This window comes from Argentina silus, assembly GCF_951799395.1.
Source record: "Argentina silus genome assembly, chromosome: 13".
NCBI lineage: Eukaryota > Metazoa > Chordata > Actinopteri > Argentiniformes > Argentinidae > Argentina > Argentina silus.
Window position 1 is genome coordinate 277,557 of NC_139667.1, and position 20,547 is coordinate 298,103.

General features: G+C 42.0%; 5 protein-coding genes and 1 pseudogene across 13 annotated transcripts in view; 3 read left to right on the top strand and 3 right to left on the bottom strand.

The window, feature by feature from the left end:
- The window catches only part of LOC310814136 (cytochrome P450 3A40-like), a 7,586-nt gene extending 7,091 nt beyond the window's left edge, over window positions 1–495 (top strand). The window contains exon 12 of the mRNA XM_083683434.1: window positions 1–495. This exon is cut by the window's left edge and continues 118 nt beyond it. The gene's annotated coding sequence lies outside the window, so the exon portion shown is untranslated.
- Window positions 496–4,349: 3,854 nt separating this feature from the next.
- LOC310814483 (CMP-N-acetylneuraminate-beta-galactosamide-alpha-2,3-sialyltransferase 1-like) lies at window positions 4,350–10,386 on the bottom strand. 7 transcript variants are annotated; one of them, XM_083683932.1, is made up of 8 exons: window positions 10,276–10,386; window positions 8,971–10,184; window positions 7,857–7,991; window positions 7,145–7,332; window positions 6,697–6,879; window positions 6,300–6,345; window positions 5,559–5,678; window positions 4,350–4,615 (listed from the first exon to the last, which is right to left on the bottom strand). In XM_083683932.1, exons 2-8 carry the CDS (start codon window positions 9,046–9,048, stop codon window positions 4,445–4,447), a joined length of 921 nt encoding a protein of 306 aa, XP_083540058.1. In that variant the 5' UTR covers window positions 9,049–10,184; window positions 10,276–10,386; the 3' UTR covers window positions 4,350–4,444. The 7 variants fall into 7 exon arrangements, with proteins under 7 accessions (XP_083540058.1, XP_083540061.1, XP_083540055.1 ...); XM_083683935.1 differs by having other exon boundaries at window positions 7,675–7,991; XM_083683929.1 differs by having other exon boundaries at window positions 7,587–7,991.
- Window positions 10,387–12,209: 1,823 nt separating this feature from the next.
- LOC310814263 (hemoglobin cathodic subunit beta-like) lies at window positions 12,210–14,026 on the bottom strand. Of its 2 annotated transcripts, none has more exons than XM_083683566.1 (3): window positions 13,646–14,026; window positions 13,309–13,531; window positions 12,210–13,081 (listed from the first exon to the last, which is right to left on the bottom strand). In XM_083683566.1, exons 1-3 carry the CDS (start codon window positions 13,735–13,737, stop codon window positions 13,010–13,012), a joined length of 387 nt encoding a protein of 128 aa, XP_083539692.1. In that variant the 5' UTR covers window positions 13,738–14,026; the 3' UTR covers window positions 12,210–13,009. The 2 variants fall into 2 exon arrangements, with proteins under 2 accessions (XP_083539692.1, XP_083539691.1); XM_083683565.1 differs by having other exon boundaries at window positions 12,210–13,144; window positions 13,646–14,022.
- A 1,207-nt stretch (window positions 14,027–15,233) lies between these two features.
- Window positions 15,234–16,319, top strand: LOC310814137 (hemoglobin subunit alpha-like; annotated as a pseudogene). Its single transcript has 2 exons — window positions 15,234–15,506; window positions 16,296–16,319. The product of its transcript is annotated as a hemoglobin subunit alpha-like (transcript).
- A 284-nt stretch (window positions 16,320–16,603) lies between these two features.
- LOC310813839 (hemoglobin subunit beta-like) lies at window positions 16,604–17,622 on the bottom strand. The gene is made up of 3 exons (XM_083682973.1): window positions 17,454–17,622; window positions 17,115–17,337; window positions 16,604–16,901 (listed from the first exon to the last, which is right to left on the bottom strand). The coding sequence occupies exons 1-3, from the start codon at window positions 17,543–17,545 to the stop codon at window positions 16,770–16,772; spliced, it is 447 nt and encodes a 148-aa protein (XP_083539099.1). The 5' UTR covers window positions 17,546–17,622; the 3' UTR covers window positions 16,604–16,769.
- Window positions 17,623–18,817: 1,195 nt separating this feature from the next.
- Window positions 18,818–19,643, top strand: LOC310814571 (hemoglobin subunit alpha-like). The gene is made up of 3 exons (XM_083684060.1): window positions 18,818–18,979; window positions 19,111–19,318; window positions 19,428–19,643. Exons 1-3 carry the CDS (start codon window positions 18,885–18,887, stop codon window positions 19,554–19,556), a joined length of 432 nt encoding a protein of 143 aa, XP_083540186.1. The 5' UTR covers window positions 18,818–18,884; the 3' UTR covers window positions 19,557–19,643.
- The last annotated feature ends 904 nt before the right edge of the window (window positions 19,644–20,547 follow it).

Consider the following 20,547-nt stretch of genomic DNA (forward strand, 5'->3'; position numbering starts at 1 on the left):
TGATGACCAATGACCACTTGGCCACGCCCATTCTCAGGAATATAGTCCACATTAATTTCCAAACATAAAGTTTCTAGATCTAACATGCTATGCACTGTATCCCTCCTTGTATTGCACCTTTTCTTGGGATGGTATACTCGCAGCAAAGGACAATCTGTGTCAAATCAAAGGACATCTGAATTTCGGTGAGAGACTTGATTTGATTGATTTGGTCTCATCTCACTAGATGTGTATTTACAGTTGATGTCATTTCATGGGGCAGTACCTTCCAGTTGGTTACATTATGTAGCCTAGATATTAACTTCTTAAAATCATTATTTACAGTTTTTTAACCTTTTCAGTTGTATTACTGTCCAACTTGTGAACTAAAGGTGTATATCATTTTGCCAGTTATTAAAAGTGTAATGGTTTAGATGGGTAACCATGGTAACTGTGCAGCCAGATCAGGACGATACCTTATGTTTGCTCTTCTCCTGTCTGTGACCAACTTCCTCTGGGGGCTTCAGAAATAAAGATAATCAATAACTTGGTTCAGAAATAAAGATTATCAATATCAATATACTGACGTTTGAGTTGAATATGGGCTGTATTGTGTTGAATACTGAGGAACAAAATGTAACATTACTCTAAAGTGTTGAAAAGAGAATCACATTGGTCTAGTGTGTCCTGTGTTCTCCACCAGCCTCTGACAGGGTCACTTCTCTACACATGAAACCTCTGACAGGGTCACTTCTCTACACATGAAACCTCTGACAGGGTCACTTCTCTACACATGAAACCTCTGACAGGGTCACTTCTCTACACATGTCTGGATTGATGTTAGTCAGCTGACCAGCTGTGAGGTCAGCAGCTAGGCCTGTAATCAGGCAGGTAAACACCATGCAGTGAATAAGGTGGTTAACCCCAATGCAAATAACACTGACCTAGCAGAAACCCTATTCACCAAATCAACAAGGTGGTAGACTAGGTTTAATACCCTCCTCTACACCTCTGCTACCATCTGACCTGTAGAAAATTAAGTTTAAAGTTAGATATTTAGAGTTGTCAAAAGCCGAAAAAGACAGGAAATTCGATTGAGCAGCATGACTTTAAATCTGACCTTTGCACTGACAGGGTTTTCCAGCACACGCAGCTTTGACTCCGGCTTTGTTGGGCTGCTGAACTTCACACAACATCGGCTGCTCAGCACCGGTCATGTCATGTGCTTCTCTCAAACAGCCTGATACTTCCTCTACAGAGAGGTCATTGACCTTGTGGTGGACTGTCTTCAGAAGAACAGCCTATCTAGGGTTCATAGGTTATTCACTCTAATGGGAACATTGGTATTGTAAAGTAAAAATGTTCCCTTGTAGTTTCAGGTTCTTGGTTCAGGTTGTTTGTTGTTGGTTCAGGTTGTAGGTTCAGGTTGTAGGTTCAGGTTGTAGGTTCAGGTTGTTGGTTGTAGGTTCAGGTTGTAGATTCAGGTTGTAGATTCAGGTTGTAGGTTCAGGTTGTTGGTTGTAGGTTCAGGTTGTAGGTTCAGGTTGTTGGTTCAGGTTGTAGATTCAGGTTGTTGGTTCAGGTTGTAGATTCAGGTTGTAGGTTCAGGTTGTTGGTTGTAGGTTCAGGTTGTTGGTTCAGGTTGTTGGTTGTAGGTTCAGGTTGTTGGTTCAGGTTGTTGGTTGTTGGTTCAGGTTGTTGGTTCAGGTTGTTGGTTCAGGTTGTTGGTTGTAGGTTCAGGTTGTTGGTTGTTGGTTCAGGTTGTTGGTTCAGGTTGTTGGTTGTTGGTTCAGGTTGTTGGTTCAGGTTGTTGGTTGTAGGTTCAGGTTGTAGATTCAGGTTGTAGATTCAGGTTGTAGGTTCAGGTTGTTGGTTGTAGGTTCAGGTTGTAGGTTCAGGTTGTTGGTTCAGGTTGTAGATTCAGGTTGTTGGTTCAGGTTGTAGATTCAGGTTGTAGGTTCAGGTTGTTGGTTGTAGGTTCAGGTTGTTGGTTCAGGTTGTTGGTTGTAGGTTCAGGTTGTTGGTTCAGGTTGTTGGTTGTTGGTTCAGGTTGTTGGTTCAGGTTGTTGGTTCAGGTTGTTGGTTGTAGGTTCAGGTTGTTGGTTGTTGGTTCAGGTTGTTGGTTCAGGTTGTTGGTTGTTGGTTCAGGTTGTTGGTTGTAGATTCAGGTTGTTGGTTCAGGTTGTAGGTTCAGGTTGTAGGTTGTAGGTTCAGGTTGTTGGTTGTAGGTTCAGGTTGTTGGTTCAGGTTGTTGGTTCAGGTTGTTGGTTGTAGGTTCAGGTTGTTGGTTGTAGGTTCAGGTTGTTGGTTCAGGTTGTTGGTTGTTGGTTCAGGTTGTTGGTTGTAGATTCAGGTTGTTGGTTCAGGTTGTTGGTTCAGGTTGTTGGTTGTTAACTGTACATGCCAGTTAAGCTAGCTAGCCTAGCACAGGGTGTTTGGGGCAGTGAAACTGTGAAAGTGGTGTAGTGGAGCTGACATTGAAACGGAGATTTCCATGGTCAGGATGAGATGATGAGATGTCTCTGTTCCTCCCAGAATAGAGCAGCTCTGTCCCCTACTACTCCCCAGATGTTCTCTTCTCTCCTTACCCACCTCACCCCCCCATGAGGGCTGGGGTCCTCTACCCACCTCACCCCCCCATGAGGGCTGGGGTCCTCTACCCACCTCACCACCAAGTTGGCATGTCCTGAACTCTGAATATAGGACTTTTCCAGTTTAGATAGAATTGAAAGGGAAATCAGCTCAACCCTGTCATCGATCCATTGTCTATGACACCACCATACCACAGCAAATAATCACACAGGTATTAAAATCCCATGATACTTTTAGAAGCCTTATAAATCACACTGATGGGTAAACACACACACACACACACAGATACTTGTTGAACTTGAATATGTTTGAAGCAGAGTGGCAGCAGATCACATGATATATGTTGGAGGTCAAAGCTGCCTGCTGCCCTCCAGGCCCTGCCTGCTGCCTCCCACCCTCCAGGCCCTGCCTGCTGCCTGCTGCCTCCCACCCTCCAGGCCCTGCCTGCTGCCTCCCACCCTCCAGGCCCTGCCTGCTGCCTCCCAACCTCCAGGCCCTGCCTGCTGCCTGCTGCCTCCCACCCTCCAGGCCCTGCCTGCTGCCTCCCAACCTCCAGGCCCTGCCTGCTGCCTCCCATCCTCCAGGCCCTGCCTGCTGCCTGCCACCCTCCAGGCCCTGCCTGCTGCCTGCTGCCTCCCACCCTCCAGGCCCTGCCTGCTGCCTCCCACCCTCCAGGCCCTGCCTGCTGCCTCCCAACCTCCAGGCCCTGCCTGCTGCCTGCCACCCTCCAGGCCCTGCCTGCTGCCTGCCACCCTCCAGGCCCTGCCTGCTGCCTGCCACCCTCCAGGCCCTGCCTGCTGCCTGCCACCCTCCAGGCCCTGCCTGCTGCCTGCTGCCTCCCACCCTCCAGGCCCTGCTGCTAAGATCAAATACTTTCTAAAATGTTAAATAACGTCATGTGTAAATAAGAAATCTCTGGTCCTTACAGTCAGTGATGAGTTTGGTGCCGCCACCAGAAGTCAACCACAGTAATACTATACTATATATATAATATAATACAGACTCATACAAACCTCCCACTCCTTCACACACACTCTCCACAGTAATCCAGACTCATTCAGTAGTAATGATACAGACTCATTCAGTAGTAATGATACAGACTCATTCAGTAGTAATGATACTAACATGATACTACCTGTTAGCGGTGATTATGCAGTGGACCCAAGTGCGGAGAGATACTCAGACGACAGCGTAAGTAAATCAAGGAGAGTCTTTTAATGAGAGAACTGAGGCACAGCAAACAAACAAACACTGGGGGAAAAATGGGTCAAATAAAGATGGAGAAAACCAAGCTCCGTAAACTAAGGTACGCGCTTCACAAGCGGAATAACTAGAACTAAAAACATACGAAACTGGAACTAGGGCGAAGGGGTAAACGATTAGGATACGGCGCAGACAGGGTACTCACAAACAGACAGGGAGAATCTCTGACAAAGACATGGGGGAAAACACAGCCTATATATAACAAACAGGGGACAGAATACACAGGTGGAATGAATACAGGTAGATTGGGAGGCCACTGGCCCCGTACCGCCAGAGGAGGGAGCCAGAGTCACCAGACAGCAACCTCAGGCATGACACTAACATGATACTAACATGATAACATGTCCACAGGTTCCTAACCCTAACCCTCTCTGTAGGACATTTAGTCACTTCAAATAATGTTGTTTTACTATGTTTCTCATAAATGTTGAAAAAATACATAAAGGCTTGGTATCTTATAAACAGTATGTATAGATTAGTATCCATTGTTTGACATATCAAGGTGGGCAACAAGCCAAGTCAAATCAAATTTTAATAGTCATCTACACAATATACAGGATACAATGTAATGAAATGCTTTTGCATAAATGCATTTATGCAAGCAGATTAATCACTGTCCTTTGAATATGTGGATTTTGTGTCTTTCAGAGAGCTGCATAGCAACGTGATACTCATGATTTCTACCATGCTCTGAATTGACAGCAAACAAACTGCTTGGTAGTGGATCCCAGTAGTGGTGCCAGTTTCCATATCTGTCTGCCCCAAATCCATAAACATTCACCTGGGAAGAAAAAAAGAAGGGTTTCATATTGATCTTCTATACACATGGGCAACATCAACATGCTAGCACTGTGTGAAGATGCCATAGAGTTATAAACACTAGGGGGCGCACTCCCCTAGAAAAGGAAGTTCCAGAAGAAACTTTGTGTGCTTGCAAAGTGTTCTTTTGGTAGTGGAAAAGGTTTAAAGACGTATAGATAGATAGAGATAGATAGATAGATAGATAGAATGAGCCTGGGGTAGTTTAGTGGAGTGGGTAGAGGGTTGGTTGGTTGAGAGTGGTTTCAGTGGGGTACAACTGGTTCCCAAGAGAGTGCATTGTTGTGTAATGATTCTAAGAATGTGTTCTACAGGTCTGCTGTTGTTTTTATTGAAGAGTCCTGACAGTTCAGGAGCAGTTGCAGTAACAATGGGACTCTCAGAATGCTAACCTTAACCCTAACCCCCCCACCCCCATGTTAAAAGAGAGGAGTTTTGGAGTTACAAAAAGCAGCATGTAACATACCGAATGATCTGAAGAATTGGAATAAGAAGAAGAAGAAGTATGAGCAATAACAATAGCAAGCCCACTAATAACAATAGTTGGACTTGCTGAAGTAAGCCCACTAATAACAATAGTTGGACTTGCTGATGAACCTATTGAAGAAGACCATGTGTTGATCCAATTGGCTGATACCTTCCCAGCTCATAGGAAGTCCCACCCTAGTTGACTACATGGCAGCCCTCATGCTGTCACAAATGTAATGAATGGCAAAGACAGCTGCTGCCTTCTCTAGTCATATATCTCTGTGGATGACGCTCATCATTAGTCAGTGATTTCCTGCCTCTAGGTGTCAGCATTGTTCTGTTCCCAGTGCAGGTTGACTAGTTACCTTAGTGAGCTGAGCTGTACACGTCAACATGACTGGCAGAACATGGTTACTGTTACAGAAAGGAAGGCTTACCTTATCACATATGTGTATGGCATATATCAGAGCCATGAATCCAGTGGATGGATATCGCCCATGTTTTTCAAGCCAAATCTCATGAACATATTTCATGAAAGTAGGATTCAGGACCATCACCTGCATGAATTATGAATTGCATAGCTCTCAATCAGTGTAATCAGTCTCTCAAAATATGTTATATAGAGTATAATAGTTTGAATCGTTTATTTGCAAAGTCATTGAAATGCGTTCTCTCTTTGTAAAGCGGCGCAGTAGGCCACTCCCCGCTGACCAGACAGCTGTTGTACAGTCAATCATTCAGCCTGTGTTACAGTATGCCCATGGTTTTCAATTATTCAGCCTGTGTTACAGTATGCCCATGGTTTTCTGTTTATTCAGCCTGTGTTACAGTATGCCCATGGTTTTCTGTTTATTCAGCCTGTGTTACAGTATGCCCATGGTTTTCAATCATTCAGCCTGTGTTACAGTATGCCCATGGTTCAGTTATTCAGCCTGTGTTACAGTATGCCCATGGTTTTCAATCATTCAGCCTGTGTTACAGTATGCCCATGGTTTTCAGTTATTCAGCCTGTGTTACAGTATGCCCATGGTTCAGTTATTCAGCCTGTGTTACAGTATGCCCATGGTTCTGTTTATTCAGCCTGTGTTACAGTATGCCCATGGTTTTCTGTTTATTTTTCTCTTTTCTCAAATAGTTAGTGCCCCCTCAGAGAAGTCACGTGCCCCAGGTCGACTCACCAAGTCCTTGTTGGCTTTGATCCTTGCTTTAATCGGTGCATATGTGCTGTTGAATATAATAGGATTAGGGTGATCTGTTGATCATGTTGATGTTACCATGTCCTTTTTTTGTGCAATTATGGCTTTTAGTGTCAAAAACCCTGTGATAATGTTCTAAAAAGCAGTCAAAGATCCTTCAAACATGTCTTTAACAGCAGGCTGTCAGCAGAAAGCCTAGAAGTCCACGGTCCATTTTATAAGTTGTTGTTGTAAAAATGTTGTAAAATTGTTTTATTAGCTAATGATCTTTATTCATTATGTTGTTGATGTTGAGAGCTGCTCTAACCGAGGCGTTTCATTCAATTGTGTACTATTTAATATAATGACAAATAAACAGAACTTGAACTTGGTCACTCACTGCTTGACGGTGGAGCCTGTGGTTAGGGCACTGAGAAGCCACTGGAGGTCCAGAGTCTTGAAGGGGAACAGCACCAGATGAGTGGTGTTGTCCAGGTCCACAGCACTCTCTGGGTACATGACGTGATGAGTGGTTCTGGTCCCCACATCCTCTTCAAAGCCTCTGGTAGAAGCCTTGTTTATTCTGGTGACACATTGAACAGGGAACCATCTACTGGTCTTTCAGCATTATTACAGGTCCTTAAAAACAGTTGGTCTTAAACCCCGTCTTAAACCCTAATAACGTTTTGGTGTGATTTCCTACAAACTTGCCTTCTGCTGTTGCTTTAAGTAGATTGTCTTGGTGCACTGATCATGTTCACTGTGCATTGAGCTTGTTTCTTCAGTAAAAGTTACCACTCAATTTATGTTTCTCTGCAAACAGCCTGATGCAGCACACCCATCAGTACCTTATGATGACATCATTAAGGTCAATGAGGGCTCCGTAGTGAGACCGCTTGAGATTCCCAGAGTTTCCCACCACAGCACAGGTCCTGCAGCGTTCAGGTCCTGCATCCAAGTACAGCTCCTTGTCAGGGATGACCTGAAACAGCTCCTCCACCACTTTGCCGAAGTTCCCTTGATCATTCTGCAACCTCTGATGATGACAGCAGACCATACATGAGCAGAAACCCTAAAACTGAACTTTTTACTGCAGTACTACCTGCCCCACATACAGTCCTACCTGCCTCACATACAGTCCTACCTGCCTCACATAGTCCTACCTGCCCCACTCTGCTGGTGTTCATCACCCAATGAGCAAAACAATTAAAGTGAAGTAAAAAACTGCACTGACAATGTTGACAGTTGCATTGTGGGTAACTAATCTTCAATAACACAGGAATAATTTACCTTCCACCACTTGATGGTGTCCCCAGGGAGGATCTTATTTGCTCTAGTCATAAATGGATTAAGAGATTGTTTGAAATGCTTCACGAACCAGGGATCTTTCTCTGACTCTGTTAGACATCTGTTGCAGGCACAAGGAGGGCTGGACCCATAGGACAGCAGGCGTTTATTTAAAATCCAATATTTAAAATCCAAAAATGGGTTGGAAGATGTCTGACCAGGCGAGAAATAAAACACAATGATGCTGCATGTGCAAAGTAGAAGTATGAGGACCTTGCTTTTGCGTTTGAAGAAACGCATCTTGCTTCTCTTTAGGGTAGGGTTAGGGTTAGCCAGGGTAGCCTTTAGGCTGGTTTCTTTAGGGCAGCCAGGCGCTGGTTGGATATCATCTGAGGAGGTATTCAGCAACTGTGAGTAAAATAATGATAAATAATGTATTTAAACAAGAAATACAGACTGATTTTATAATAGAGGTGTTTGTGAAATATTACATTAGACATTCAAATATTTTTTATTTGTATTTAACATTTGGTAATGCATAAGCATAGTCCAAACAAAGCACAGTTTTAAGAGATATCTAAGGCAATACGTCATTGATGATGGCTTAAGTACGTTACATTTGCAATCCACGCGTTCTCAGCTGGTAAAGTGTAAATCTCACATTTAGATTTAAATCTAATGTCATTTCAAAACCCATGATTTAATATTTAATCTAAACGTGTGTTTTTGAGCTAAATCGGTCATCCAGATTTAAGATTTAGATTAAATATGTAACTTGTTCTGTATATGGATTTAGCACTGCAAATAGAAAATATAAATTAAATATTTATTTAGTCACTAAATATTTATTTTGGAATCAAACATTTAGATTTGATTCAAATATATAATGTAAATATTTAGTTGAAAACCTATATTTCAGATTTAAATCCAATGTTTCTGCTCAGATTTCTAAACTATATTTGGTAAAGAATTGTAATCTATATATCTTAAAAAGATGTATAAATCGGTAGAAAATTAAACCTTGTTACCACATTTAATGTATAAATCAAATTAAGCAGAGTGTTTTCAAACGTTTAATGAACATTTTATATCTGTGTTTCAGATGAAACCAACTATGCTAATTTAAGCCCTGGGTATGCATGTATATCAGTTTATAACATCACATGGATGAATAAAGCACGTCTGTTGAGACTCAGGTACTTGTCTGTATTCTAAACACACTGCATCGCTAAGGGTGGAAGCACAAAGCCAAGAAAACGGTTGTACAAGTCTATGACAGGATATGTAGCCGGGGTCAGAGCACATCCTGAAACAAACACTCTGACAATGATCCTATAAATTAACCATTATAAATGTATTCATTTAACTAAAGCGAGTGGCTATTTACCTGCAGGCGCCTGCGATGAGACGCAATGCGAAGCTCGCGCAGATGGGAAATGGTAGTTGGGCATACAGTAATAATCATGATGGAGACAAAGGTGTAGACACCCTACCTAACCGGTTTCAGTCCTGGAACCGGGCCCGGGCCAGTTCTGAATCAATTGAAACAGGCTATGCCCAAACACGTTATCTGAGTCCAGGCCGCTCTCGGTATGCTACGGTCAGTAGCGGACTGGCCATCTGGAGCACCGGGAGAAGTCTGTGGGGCCGGTGAGCGACGGGTAGCCTGTTGGATCAGTGCTATTGCGCGCCGACGCACGACTGGTTAAAGACCAGCACGCAGCGGTCACCTACCAATAGATAGTAAATAGATTGGGCAGGATTAAGGATTGGAGAGAATTGTAAACGTCATTAAACCAGTTTAGTCCATGGCATGAGTGTCGGGGGGGCGTGGGCATGCCAAGACTTCCAAAGTTGATTCATGATCGGCAAATGAAAGGTTGTCTGTTGGATGTAGAGATGGTGTTGCCAAGCAGCCAGCAGAGGTGAAAGAATGTGGTTGGCCGAGGTTTGATAAGGAAGGGCTGTTCCCTTTACCGCCCTGTAGGGAGGGGCTGAGCCCTTTACAGCCCTGTAGGGAGGGACAGTTCCCTTTGCCGCCCTGTAGGGAGGGGCTGAGCCCTTTGCCGCCCTGTAGGGAGGGGCTGTTGCCTAAAAAAGACTGCCAATGGCCCCTGGTCTGAGCATTGATTACTTTATCTTATGATGACTGATGGATATGTTACACAGGAACGTCTGAGGAACCAAATGACAGCACACAGAAGGTGGTGGGGTTTAGCCCGAAGGCATGGTTAATAATAAAAGGGGAAAAGGGGTCAGAGAGAGTAGAGTCCAGGGTAGAGAGTAGAGTCCAGGGTAGAGAGTAGAGTCCAGGGTAGAGAGTAGAGTCCAGGGTAGAGAGTAGAGTCCAGGGTAGAGAGTAGAGTCCAGGGTAGAGAGTAGAGTCCAGGGTAGAGAGTAGAGTCCAGGGTAGAGAGTAGAGTCCAGGGTAGAGAGTAGTCCAGGGTAGAGAGTAGTCCAGGGTAGAGAGTAGTCCAGGGTAGAGAGTAGAGTCCAGGGTAGAGAGTAGTCCAGGGTTCGGCAGGCAGGCGAGTAGTCGACACAGGAATGGGCTAGGTCCGTGGAAGGTAGACGAGGGGGAATCCGAGGAAGACGAGGGTTCTAGGGGATCACAGGAGAACACGGTGAAACACAAAACGAACACGGGAGGATATGAAAAGGCTGGAAGCGTATGTGAAACTCAAAGAGTTACCGTGGGACACAGTACATTCTAGCACTGGAGTGGAGTTCAGGCAGGGTTCTTATAGGGCGGTGATTGATGATGGTTCGCAGGTGTGCCGAGTGGAGACAGGGAACAGGTGCGCTGTCGACTGGGAGCTGGACGCTCCAGCGATGATCGCCTGGGCCTCAAGGTGGTGCCAGAGGACCGGTCAGGGAGAGGGACCGTAACAGGATAGATGATTCACTTACTTAAACAAATGTATTTGTTGTAAGTCGCTTTGGATGAAGGGTCTGCTAAATGCCATAAATGTAAATGTAAATGTAATGTACAGTCCATTAAATAAAACTTGATTTATCCACTTAGCAATTTAGAAATGGTTAAAAATAACAACACTTTTATAGTAATAAAAACACTCGTCACTGGGTAGGAAAACCGTTTTACTGTCAAATAGCTATTCATTACAATCTTTATTTATTTGTTATTTATATATATTTTTATAGAGACCTGTTACAAAGACTGCTTTCCTCGTGGCAAACATGAGTCATGTCCTGTGAGGATAAGGGTGTCTGTCCTTCGGCCTGCAGAGGACAGTATACGACTCAAGATTAAATATCCTTTCATTGCCACAACTGAGTTGCTGGAATGTGTTTTCAGTACAGCGGGGTGTGGAGCTCTTCATTCACCAACATATACAGCAATGAGACAAGACAGACGACACAATACAGTACATTAAATACAACATTGTACAATGTGTGTATGATGTTGTATTGTACTCTTTTGTATTGTTTGTGTTTTTGACGTATCTTCGTCAACGCTGGAACAGCCAGATCACACGATCCCCAGAGCGGATTTCCTGGTCTGCAGAAACGATCCCCAGAGCGACTGGGTTGCTAGTTTGTATAATCATCTATGATCAGGAAAACTTACTTTTCCTGATCAAAGATGACACAAAAGATACAAGCATATAAAGGAATTGAATTTATTTAGAGGAAACACCATCCTATTTTTATATGTATTTATTATGTATTTGATTGCCATACGTGGCTTGACTGTTCCATCTGAGCTCTGGTCGTCGGACCTCCTGCAGGACGCCTGTCACGACCGCCACGCGGACGAGGTGTGATTCTTGGAGTCAAGATGATACAATAACACTTGTGGCTCCGATTTGCATGTGCAAAAAGATATCAAAGTCGACCATTTTAACTGTAATATTTCAAATAGAAGTAATCCAATGGGAGTTTATGAAGTCTAGTGTTTGCATTAATGTAATAGCAAAACCAGTTTAAATGATGCTTTGAAGTATAGAACCAGGCCAATGTAAGAAAACGTAGCAAGGGAATTGCTGTAGGCTATTTGATAGACTTCATGACTCGATATCAATGTAATTTGGTCAGTCGTTATCTACGTTCAAAATGATGTTAAGCATTTGTTTATCAGGACATACAGACCGTTTCCACCCATTTTAATTCTGAGCCCTTTAGTAAAGACAGATACAGCGCCTTCAGAAAGTATTCAGACCCCTTCACTTTTTCCACTTTTGTTGTGTTGTAAACTCAATTTAAAATAGATTAAATTAAAAGAATTTGCCATAAATCCACACACAATTCCCCAGAACGACAAAGCGAAAACAGGTTTTTAGAAATTTCAGTAAATTTATTAAAATTGAAATCCAGAAATACCTCATGTACATAAGTATTCTGACTCTTTGCTATGACACTCTTAAAATGAGCTAAAATGCAAACATGTCAACAACAAATCACTCAATAAGTTGTATTGAGTCCATCTTAATGCAAGGATAATAGTTCATGTCATTTTGGAATTAATATATTTGTTTTTATAGGGTCTCTGATTTGCATAGTTATCAATTACACACTGTGTAGATTAGGATGTCACTGCCAACTTGATGCAGCACCACTATTCTTCACACGAGAGATGGTGCAGAGTACTACATTGCACGTGCTGGATTTGCACCAAACCTTAATGGTGAACTGTTGATGTCCTCTGGCTGTCCTCGAACGACCTGGGCGTCTTGCTAGTCAAAATGATCCTGCACTGTAAAAGGGAGGAAAACACTGTGGTTCCGATATGGGTGTGTTTCGCTGTCAAGTCGACCATTTTAACTGTAATATTTCTAATAGACCGGATGAGAAATAATCCAATGGTTTAGTTTAGAGTTTAGAGTTTAAAAGTCTAGTGTTTGCATGAATGTAATACATTTTCAGATTGTTTCCTAAAACTATAGTTGAATAATCACTGTGTTTTCAAACAGAGTAGAGTATTCTGAGTTAGGTCGTTTGTGTTCTGCTCGGCATTTGCTCAAGCAAATTGGGGCTTCTTATATGATATAGCCAATCCCTCAATGTCTTTGATACATAGCCCAAATGTATACAGTAATCCTCAGAAATATTAGGCTTCCAGACATGTTATCATTTACTTGTGCGTACATGCACGGGCATGAGTATAGACGTATAGGCTGGAAAAGATGTTGACATTATTCTGTGAGGTTAGCCTATATGCGATCATAAAAACTCCTTGCACGTAGGCATATCTACAGAAGCATAGAAAACTAGTAGCTATATGTGTATATATATTGGGGTTTAGACAATGAATATTGGAAATAATATCGCGGCGTGAAAAGATCACTAAAAAGGTTTTGGATATCAGAGATTGAGGTGGAACTGCGTCCTCTGATTTGGCTTTAACTCTTTTAATTAATCCCAAAACTACAACACTTGTATGTTTATTTGTCTCTCTTGCAGGGATGTCAGAACAAACGGGACCGACTGCCAAGAGCTTCCGCAACAGCAGCCAGGAACTTCTGCCAGGTCGCCTGGACCTGAGGAGAAAACGCGTCTCCGAACTTTACAGCAAGGACGATAGTGAGGCAGTCGAATAACAGCTGTGAATCAGAACATGTTGTTTAGTCAATATTCAGGATAGAAATTCGTTTTCCCATTATCTTTGGTCGATTAAAGCGTTGAAATAATCTTGGTGTAAAGTGTTGTGTATACATTCATCAGTGTCAGTAGACCTTTAGCAGAGATCATCGGACGGAAGGCCTACCCTGAAGTTGCCAGGATCGACATGGAGTTTCTCGGCATGTAGCTGGCTCAGCTTGGCGTAGGTGCCCTTGATGTCGTCCATGTGTTTCACAGCCTGATCCAGAGCTGCGCAGATGACCTTTCCATGAGCAGCTAGTTTGGCGTTGCCCAGGATTGCAGCTGCACTGGACAAATCACCAAAGGAGTCGAAATACCCCCGAGTCCAGGGGTACACGATCAGAACTCTATATGAACATAAAAATGAATATGTGAGCATTTTGTTAAGGAAAACGTCATCGTGTTATGTGACATCGTCCCATCTCCCCAACCTTAGCTTCATGAAGACAACAGTGGCCTACCTCGCCAGGGCTTGTGGTCCGATCTCGTTGACATTGACTTTGGCCCAAACATCAGCGATGGTGCTGCACTCGCTGTCTGTCCAGTCAGCCATGTTGTCAGGGTTTCTGGGTCTTTGCAACAAGGTTTCACCAGTAGCCGCAGGTATTCAGCAAAGCGCCACTTTGACAAGCAGCTTATATGACTGAGCGCCCTCCGCCCAGCATAAGAGCTCACCCGTGATTGGCTCTCTCCTACAGATCTGGAGCAGGATGTTTCAGTGGTGCACTGAGAGTCCATATATGGACAAAACCAGCCTAAACATAATACACTAGATATCATTGGCCATCATACATTTTTGTATAATTATTTGTTTCTGAAATCATATAAATCCATCTGGATGCATCAAGTCATCATCATCATCTGGTCACTCGTTACATGTTCAAAATGATGTTAAGCACTTATTTATCAGGACATGCAGACCGTTTCCACTCATTTTAATTCTGAAATGTGAAACGTTCCGTCAGATCGGCAGATAGAGGCAGATAGGTGAACTTTTGATGTCCTCTTGATGTCCTCGAACGAAGGAGTCTTTTTTGTTTCGATCAGAAAATCCTTGTAGGATAAACTTGATGTCCGGATTAGCCTATAAGCTACAATGTGATATTGTATTATACTGTTATTATATTATCTGACATTACATTCTATTAGGATATATATGATATTAGATTTTAATATTGCAAACATGTAACATGTAAGACATGTATTTACAACGTGGAGGTAAAAAAACAAATCGAAATGAAAACAAAATCAAACGAAATGTATAACTTAGACAATAATGATCATCCTGTTGTTTTGAATACATGTTTTGCATTGTTCAATGTAAACGAACCAGCTGCAACTGATCGAAATACCTAGGTATGGTATAATACTATAATCATATAGCTGTCCTTTTCTCTCTATCAATCAAACAAATTGACTTCATTTTGACTTTCCATTCGCCTGAGGATAAGAGCGACATGCATAGCATTTAAATGTAAATTAAATATTTACCTTAAATTGCGGTACAGAATCAAACTCAACATTCAACAACGGGATGATAACGACGCTCCTTGATTTCCACCAAAACGATTGTAGTCTGGAGGAGCATCGCCTGCTGCGTGTCTGCCTCTCTAATCCACTAGAAACACAACCAGCTGGAAGCGATCAGCAAAATGTAGCTTCTTCTCCTGTAGTCGTAATACACCGACATACAAAAGGAGCTAAATGAGTCTCAGCCAAGGACACATCCGCGGTCAAAGCCTGATGACGTTGGCACTGAGGCTCTGTCATGGTGAGGCTTTTCTGCAAGGGACAACGATTTCACTTATAAGATGTGAAATAAGCCTGCTTTGATAAATTTACATAAATCAAGCAATTCCTATATAATGAATGTGAATGTTATAGGCTCTACTTCATTTATCAGGCTCGAAATAGAATTAAATGACAGGCATATTGGTCTGGTTATAATTCGGATAAGTATTTCCCCCATTTTCTTTGCAGGATGATTGTCGTTTACCCTCAGACGAAAATCTACTTCGCTCACTAGTCAGACCTCAGCCCCGGATTAGCCCCCGTCCAGAAGCCCGGAAAGGTTGTCATGAACGCCATCGGTGGCTTCCGACGCAGTCGGAAAATGAACGACCTAGTCGGTGGATTGAGGGATCTCAGCGAGCTGCTGCCTGCAAGCTGCGCATTGACCCTGGCAACCTCAATGTCACTGCCACATGGTCTGTCAGTTCAGGAGCATTTGGGTTCCTGTGTCCCTTAATCGAATCAAATGTTCAGATTCTATCCCACAACATCGTTGTGGCTGGTCGTTTTCCTGTGGATTTCACTCCCGAAGTGCGCGTGTCTGTGGATAAGTCCCTGGCTGATAAATACAGATCAGATCATCAGCAAGCCAAGAGAGCGCTTCCTGATCTGTCGTCACAACAAAAGGAGCAGCCAATGAAGTCAGTTATTCTGTGTTTTTGTCCCTGTGTTCAATCTCACTATTTGGTTTCAAATAGGTTTCTGGAATCACTCAAAACTATTGTTCAAAATTCCATTGAACCTAATTAAATAAAACACAATAACAACAATTTTTCTTATATCCTTAAATATTGCTGTGATCAAGAATACTCCTTAAGATTACCTATATTCCTCCTTTATATCCTGATGTTAAATATACTGCACACGTATGGTTTTTACTTTGTTTCAAGCGTAAATGCATTCAGTCCTACAAGATATACAACCACAACCAATTCCCCATGATACAGGACAACACTAGAACTAGTGTCATGATACAGGACAACACTAGAACTAGTGTCATGATACAGGACAACACTAGAACTAGTGTCATGATACAGGACAACACTAGAACTAGTGTCATGATACAGGCCTACACTGTCATGATACAGGCCTACACTGTCATGATACAGGCCTACACTAGAATGACTCTGTTGTGATACAGGCCTACACTAGAATGACTCTGTTGTGATACAGGCCTACACTACAATGACTCTGTTGTGATACAGGCCTACACTAGAATGACTCTGTTGTGATACAGGCCTACACTAGAATGACTCTGTTGTGATACAGGCCTACACTAGAATGACTCTGTCATGTGTGTAATGTTGAATGTTGACGCAGGAAGAGGTCATTTACAGCAGCTAATGGGGATCCTCAAAACCAAACACTGACAGCATCTTTACACAGCGGGTCATCAAATATGCAATTCAACAGAGCTACACGGCTCAAGATGGAAATAACAGCCTTTTGCAGACCTAAGAAAAATAAATGACCCATATCAATTTTATATTGGGAACTTCAAAGTGCCGAAAATAAGCAGACTACGTCATAGGCAAATGCCGTTCTGAAGCCGTCATCTTCCCGTGTGATGTTGCCGTCTGAATGAGAGGTCGGCTAAAATAATAATAATAATACATAATAAATAATAATAGAATACCATTTTTTTTTATTTAAAATAAAAAAGAGAGCATTTTCCACAGAAACATACATGTTTTTAAAACAATGTTTATTTTTTTCAATATAGCTTTGACACAATTTCCAGCCGCACAGACTGTTGAAGTGTCATCTGTCTCCATATTGGTGCTGAGCGCTGCTCTAGTGGTACTGTCTGCCGAGAGCCGCGACCACGACGAGCAGGAACTTCTGCCAGGCCTCTTGAGTATCAGGCGTGAAGCCGGCGACACCAAATTTGGCAGCCACGCACACCGTGATGGAGTCGGCCATCAGCTAGAAAGCAAAAGGAAGACAAATGCTTGGTCTAAGGGGAAAACATATTTGAATTTAAACGGACGTTTTAGAGGATGCGATTATCCATAGGCCTACTAAAACAGTCAACATAGGAATCAATTAGTTTGTTTGCGTACTGTAACAGAATCATCTAATGCACCAAAACGACTCCAATAGTATTTCAGAAACTAATAGGCTATTCATGGAACTCACCCTGAAGTTGTCGGGATCCACATGCAATTTCTCGGAGTGCATCACACTCAGTGGGATGTAGATCTTCTTGATGTCATCCAGGTTCTTCACGGCTCTGTCCAGTCCGTTCATGATGAGCTTGCCGTGAGCGGCCACCTGGGCGTTGCCGATGATGGCAGAGGAGGTAGACAGGTTACCAAGCGTGCTGAAGTGCCTCTGAGTCCATGGAGACACGATCAGAAGTCTAAAAAGAGAAACAGGTTTGGATTCATACATTGTATTGGCCAACTTAATACACGTTTCCAACTGCGCAAGAGTCAATGGCCAATACATCAATTAATAAATACGTCAACTAATTACCTGGCCAGAGCCTGGGGTCCGATTTCATCTACGTTGATCTTTGCCCACAGGTTCGTGATGGCTGTCTTCTCAGCATCTGTCCAGTCGACCATTTTGACGTTGTTTTTTGATTTCCTCTGGTACTTTGTACTCTGTACTAATGTTCCAACGGATCCCTGAACTAATTGTGTCCTGGAATGTCCAATTTATTGATGTTCAGTCTCTCCGCCCAGGAGAGAAAACTAAAATGATTGGATGAATGTCTTGAGGGGGCAAGGCGTGCCAGAGATCGGCATAATGCCAAATGTATCCCACCTTTCCAGATATGCTTGGTCATTCAGGCGTTGTCAAATTCAAATTATTTAACAAGGAATAAAAAGTGCTGAGTTACAGAAACAAATACGTAGCTATTCAGAATCACATTTATTTGAATGATATGATCAAATATATTTCTAAAAGTAAGATGTACAGGATGCTACAATATTCAAATATAATTTTGTGCATCTCTATCATTAGGCTACATTCCAATGTAATAAAAAAGATGTATTTACTTTTTTACTGTATAAAATCGTGTATAAAAACGGAATAAACCAATAAAAACAAAAACAGTTTATATATTTGCCAATGTTACAGCATTACAGCGTGACTCAGTCTGTGTTTTATCTTCACATTCAGACGGTCCCACCCATTTGATAGTTCCACATTTCATGTTTTTTTTTTTTTTTTTTATTAATCGAACTGTCAGCTGGTGGAAAGTTGTTTATGTAGGCTACATGAGAGCAATTGCATGAGTAGCTAATTTGGGGTACTTTTTATTTTGGGCTGCCCGATTTTTATTGACGTTTGTCTAGCATATATTATATTTTTATTTTTATATTTGTGGATTTACTCTACACAAAATTAAATTGGTTGTTAAACAAATATCCACCACAAATAGTTGTTGTTATTTACCAATCCAATTGAACAACAGGCCTACATTTAATTTTAATTTATTGGAGGCTAAGCGCTGTGGAGGAAATAGATTTAGTTCTTCTGTTGTAAGCTTGTGTGTGGACTACAGAACTAAACCTTCCAATAAGTGATGACGCATCATATTAATCTATTCATGTTATTATTAAATCAACATTACTCTAGTCATTCTTATTTGAATGAGATGCCATGGGGGAAATGTAAACCAATTGATACAGCTTTTTTTATGTAACCTATTAAATATCATATGCGTAAAATGCCATATTTTTTGGCATAACATACATTGGCTCAATTCCACAATTCTAATGAAAAAAAAAACATGAATCATGATTTGGAATATGCCTTATCCGAGGAGGAGTCGAGATAATATGAGGGTGTGCCTTCTCTCACGTCTCAATAAAAAGACCCACTGACATGTCTTCGCTCAGAAGCTTCTTTTCTAAACATCCTAATTTAAGTGGATAAATCGAACAAGGCGCAGCAATGAGTCTCACAGGCAAAGATAAAGCTGTTGTGACGAACTTCTGGGAAAAGGTCTTCCCAAAGATTTCTGAGATCGGAAACGAAGCTCTTTCCAGGTAAATATAATGAATTTATTCATGTAAACTTTTGTTTGAATTATTATGGAATAAACCAGTGAAATGGCATGTCGATGAAATATGAATAATTTGTAAGTCCAATGTTAACTCATGTCTAATGTCCCACATAGAATGCTCGTCGTCTTCCCCCAGACCAAGACCTACTTCTCCCACTGGCCGAGCACGAGCCCCGGATCTGCTCCCGTGAGGAAGCATGGCAACGTCATCATGTCCATGATCGGAGAAACGATTGACCATTTGGACGATCTTGGTGGCTTTTTGGCACATCTCAGTGAGCTGCATGCTTTCAAGCTGCGCGTTGACCCTACCAACTTCAGGGTAAAAGGAAAGGGGAAAAGGGGAATCATTAAGTGGTTAATGGTCGATGTCACCTTTTCACATTGCCTTCAACTCTCACTCATAAGCCTGCATTTCTGTTCTCTTTCAGATCCTGACCCACACCATCATTGTCTGCTTTGCAATGTACTTCCCCAGCGACTTCAGTCCTGATGTCCAAGTGTCTGTTGAAAAGTATTTCCAGAACCTGGCTCTTGCCCTGTCCGAGATGTACCGTTAACTCACCAGAGCTCCGCTGTCAAGCGAGATCCCGTGTCAGGCTGTCTTTTCAAAAGTGACACACAGACAATAAACTGGATTGAAACTATCTAACTTGTTACTCGTCATTTCCTAGGTTTTCATGTCACCATTACATGGTGCCTTGAATTGTGATTATTTATTATTATTGAAGGACTGAAAACAATAGGCATATGCTAAGTTCGTTTCACGACAATAATCTAATTAAAAAATAAATAATATAAATAATAATCAAATTCATAAATAAAAAGAATAACGAAGACTCGACTTTGTCATTGGAGATTACTGTTGATTTATTCTCTGGCTGGATAGTTCTTGTCCAATAAAGCCACAGAAGGCTATTATTATGGAATTATGGAATTACATGAGAGGGTGTAGTTTTATTTATTTATTTTTATTTAACCTTTATTTTACATGGCATCAGAGCAACCAACTGAAACGTTTTGTGGAGAATGTTCCAGCAGTGAGGTCCACCACAACTAAAAGTCCACCACAACTCCAATTTGATGGAGACCCGAGGAACCTCAAAAGTTAACCAACTCTGAGAACGAGTTAGGTCATTGATGTTCTTGAATTTCAATAATGAGGTTAGGTAAGGTGGGAGTTTATGCAGTGAGGCTTTATACACAAAAAGGGAGTAATGAAGAGATCTACGGGACTTTAACGACGTCCAGCCAACCTTTTGATAAAGGATGCAATGATTAATATTAAAACTATCACCTGTAATAAAGCAAAGGGCGCTGTGGTAGATGGCATTCACAGGTTTAAGAGTAGTGGCTGCTGTATTACGGTAGATGACGTCACCATAATCAAGCACTGGCATGGTAAGGTTGGTGAGTACAATCCGCTGTCTGCTCCTAGAAAAGAAGCCCACCTTAAATCTTACCTTTTTAACTAAGCTCCTCCATAACTAAGCTTTAACTAACTCCTCGTTTCTGAACGTCAGTCTTTGTCAACCAAATGTACCAACCTCA

Excerpts from the sequence above, each read along its gene's own strand:
- LOC310814483 (XM_083683929.1), bottom strand. The coding sequence starts at position 9,048 with ATGATTATTACTGTATGCCCAACTACCATTTCCCATCTGCGCGAGCTT. Across the intron at positions 6,880-7,144 it reads CTTAATGATGTCATCATAAG|AATAAACAAGGCTTCTACCA; the intron begins GTACTGATGGGT and ends ATGTGTCACCAG. Across the intron at positions 5,679-6,299 it reads TCAAAGCCAACAAGGACTTG|GTGATGGTCCTGAATCCTAC; the intron begins GTGAGTCGACCT and ends TAATTCATGCAG.
- LOC310814263 (XM_083683565.1), bottom strand. The coding sequence starts at position 13,737 with ATGGCTGACTGGACAGACAGCGAGTGCAGCACCATCGCTGATGTTTGG. Across the intron at positions 13,532-13,645 it reads GGACCACAAGCCCTGGCGAG|AGTTCTGATCGTGTACCCCT; the intron begins GTAGGCCACTGT and ends ATGTTCATATAG. Across the intron at positions 13,145-13,308 it reads TCGATCCTGGCAACTTCAGG|CTGTTATTCGACTGCCTCAC; the intron begins GTAGGCCTTCCG and ends TCTGATTCACAG.
- LOC310813839 (XM_083682973.1), bottom strand. The coding sequence starts at position 17,545 with ATGGTCGACTGGACAGATGCTGAGAAGACAGCCATCACGAACCTGTGG. Across the intron at positions 17,338-17,453 it reads GGACCCCAGGCTCTGGCCAG|ACTTCTGATCGTGTCTCCAT; the intron begins GTAATTAGTTGA and ends TTCTCTTTTTAG. Across the intron at positions 16,902-17,114 it reads TGGATCCCGACAACTTCAGG|CTGATGGCCGACTCCATCAC; the intron begins GTGAGTTCCATG and ends TTTGCTTTCTAG.
- LOC310814571 (XM_083684060.1), top strand. The coding sequence starts at position 18,885 with ATGAGTCTCACAGGCAAAGATAAAGCTGTTGTGACGAACTTCTGGGAA. Across the intron at positions 18,980-19,110 it reads GGAAACGAAGCTCTTTCCAG|AATGCTCGTCGTCTTCCCCC; the intron begins GTAAATATAATG and ends TGTCCCACATAG. Across the intron at positions 19,319-19,427 it reads TTGACCCTACCAACTTCAGG|ATCCTGACCCACACCATCAT; the intron begins GTAAAAGGAAAG and ends GTTCTCTTTCAG.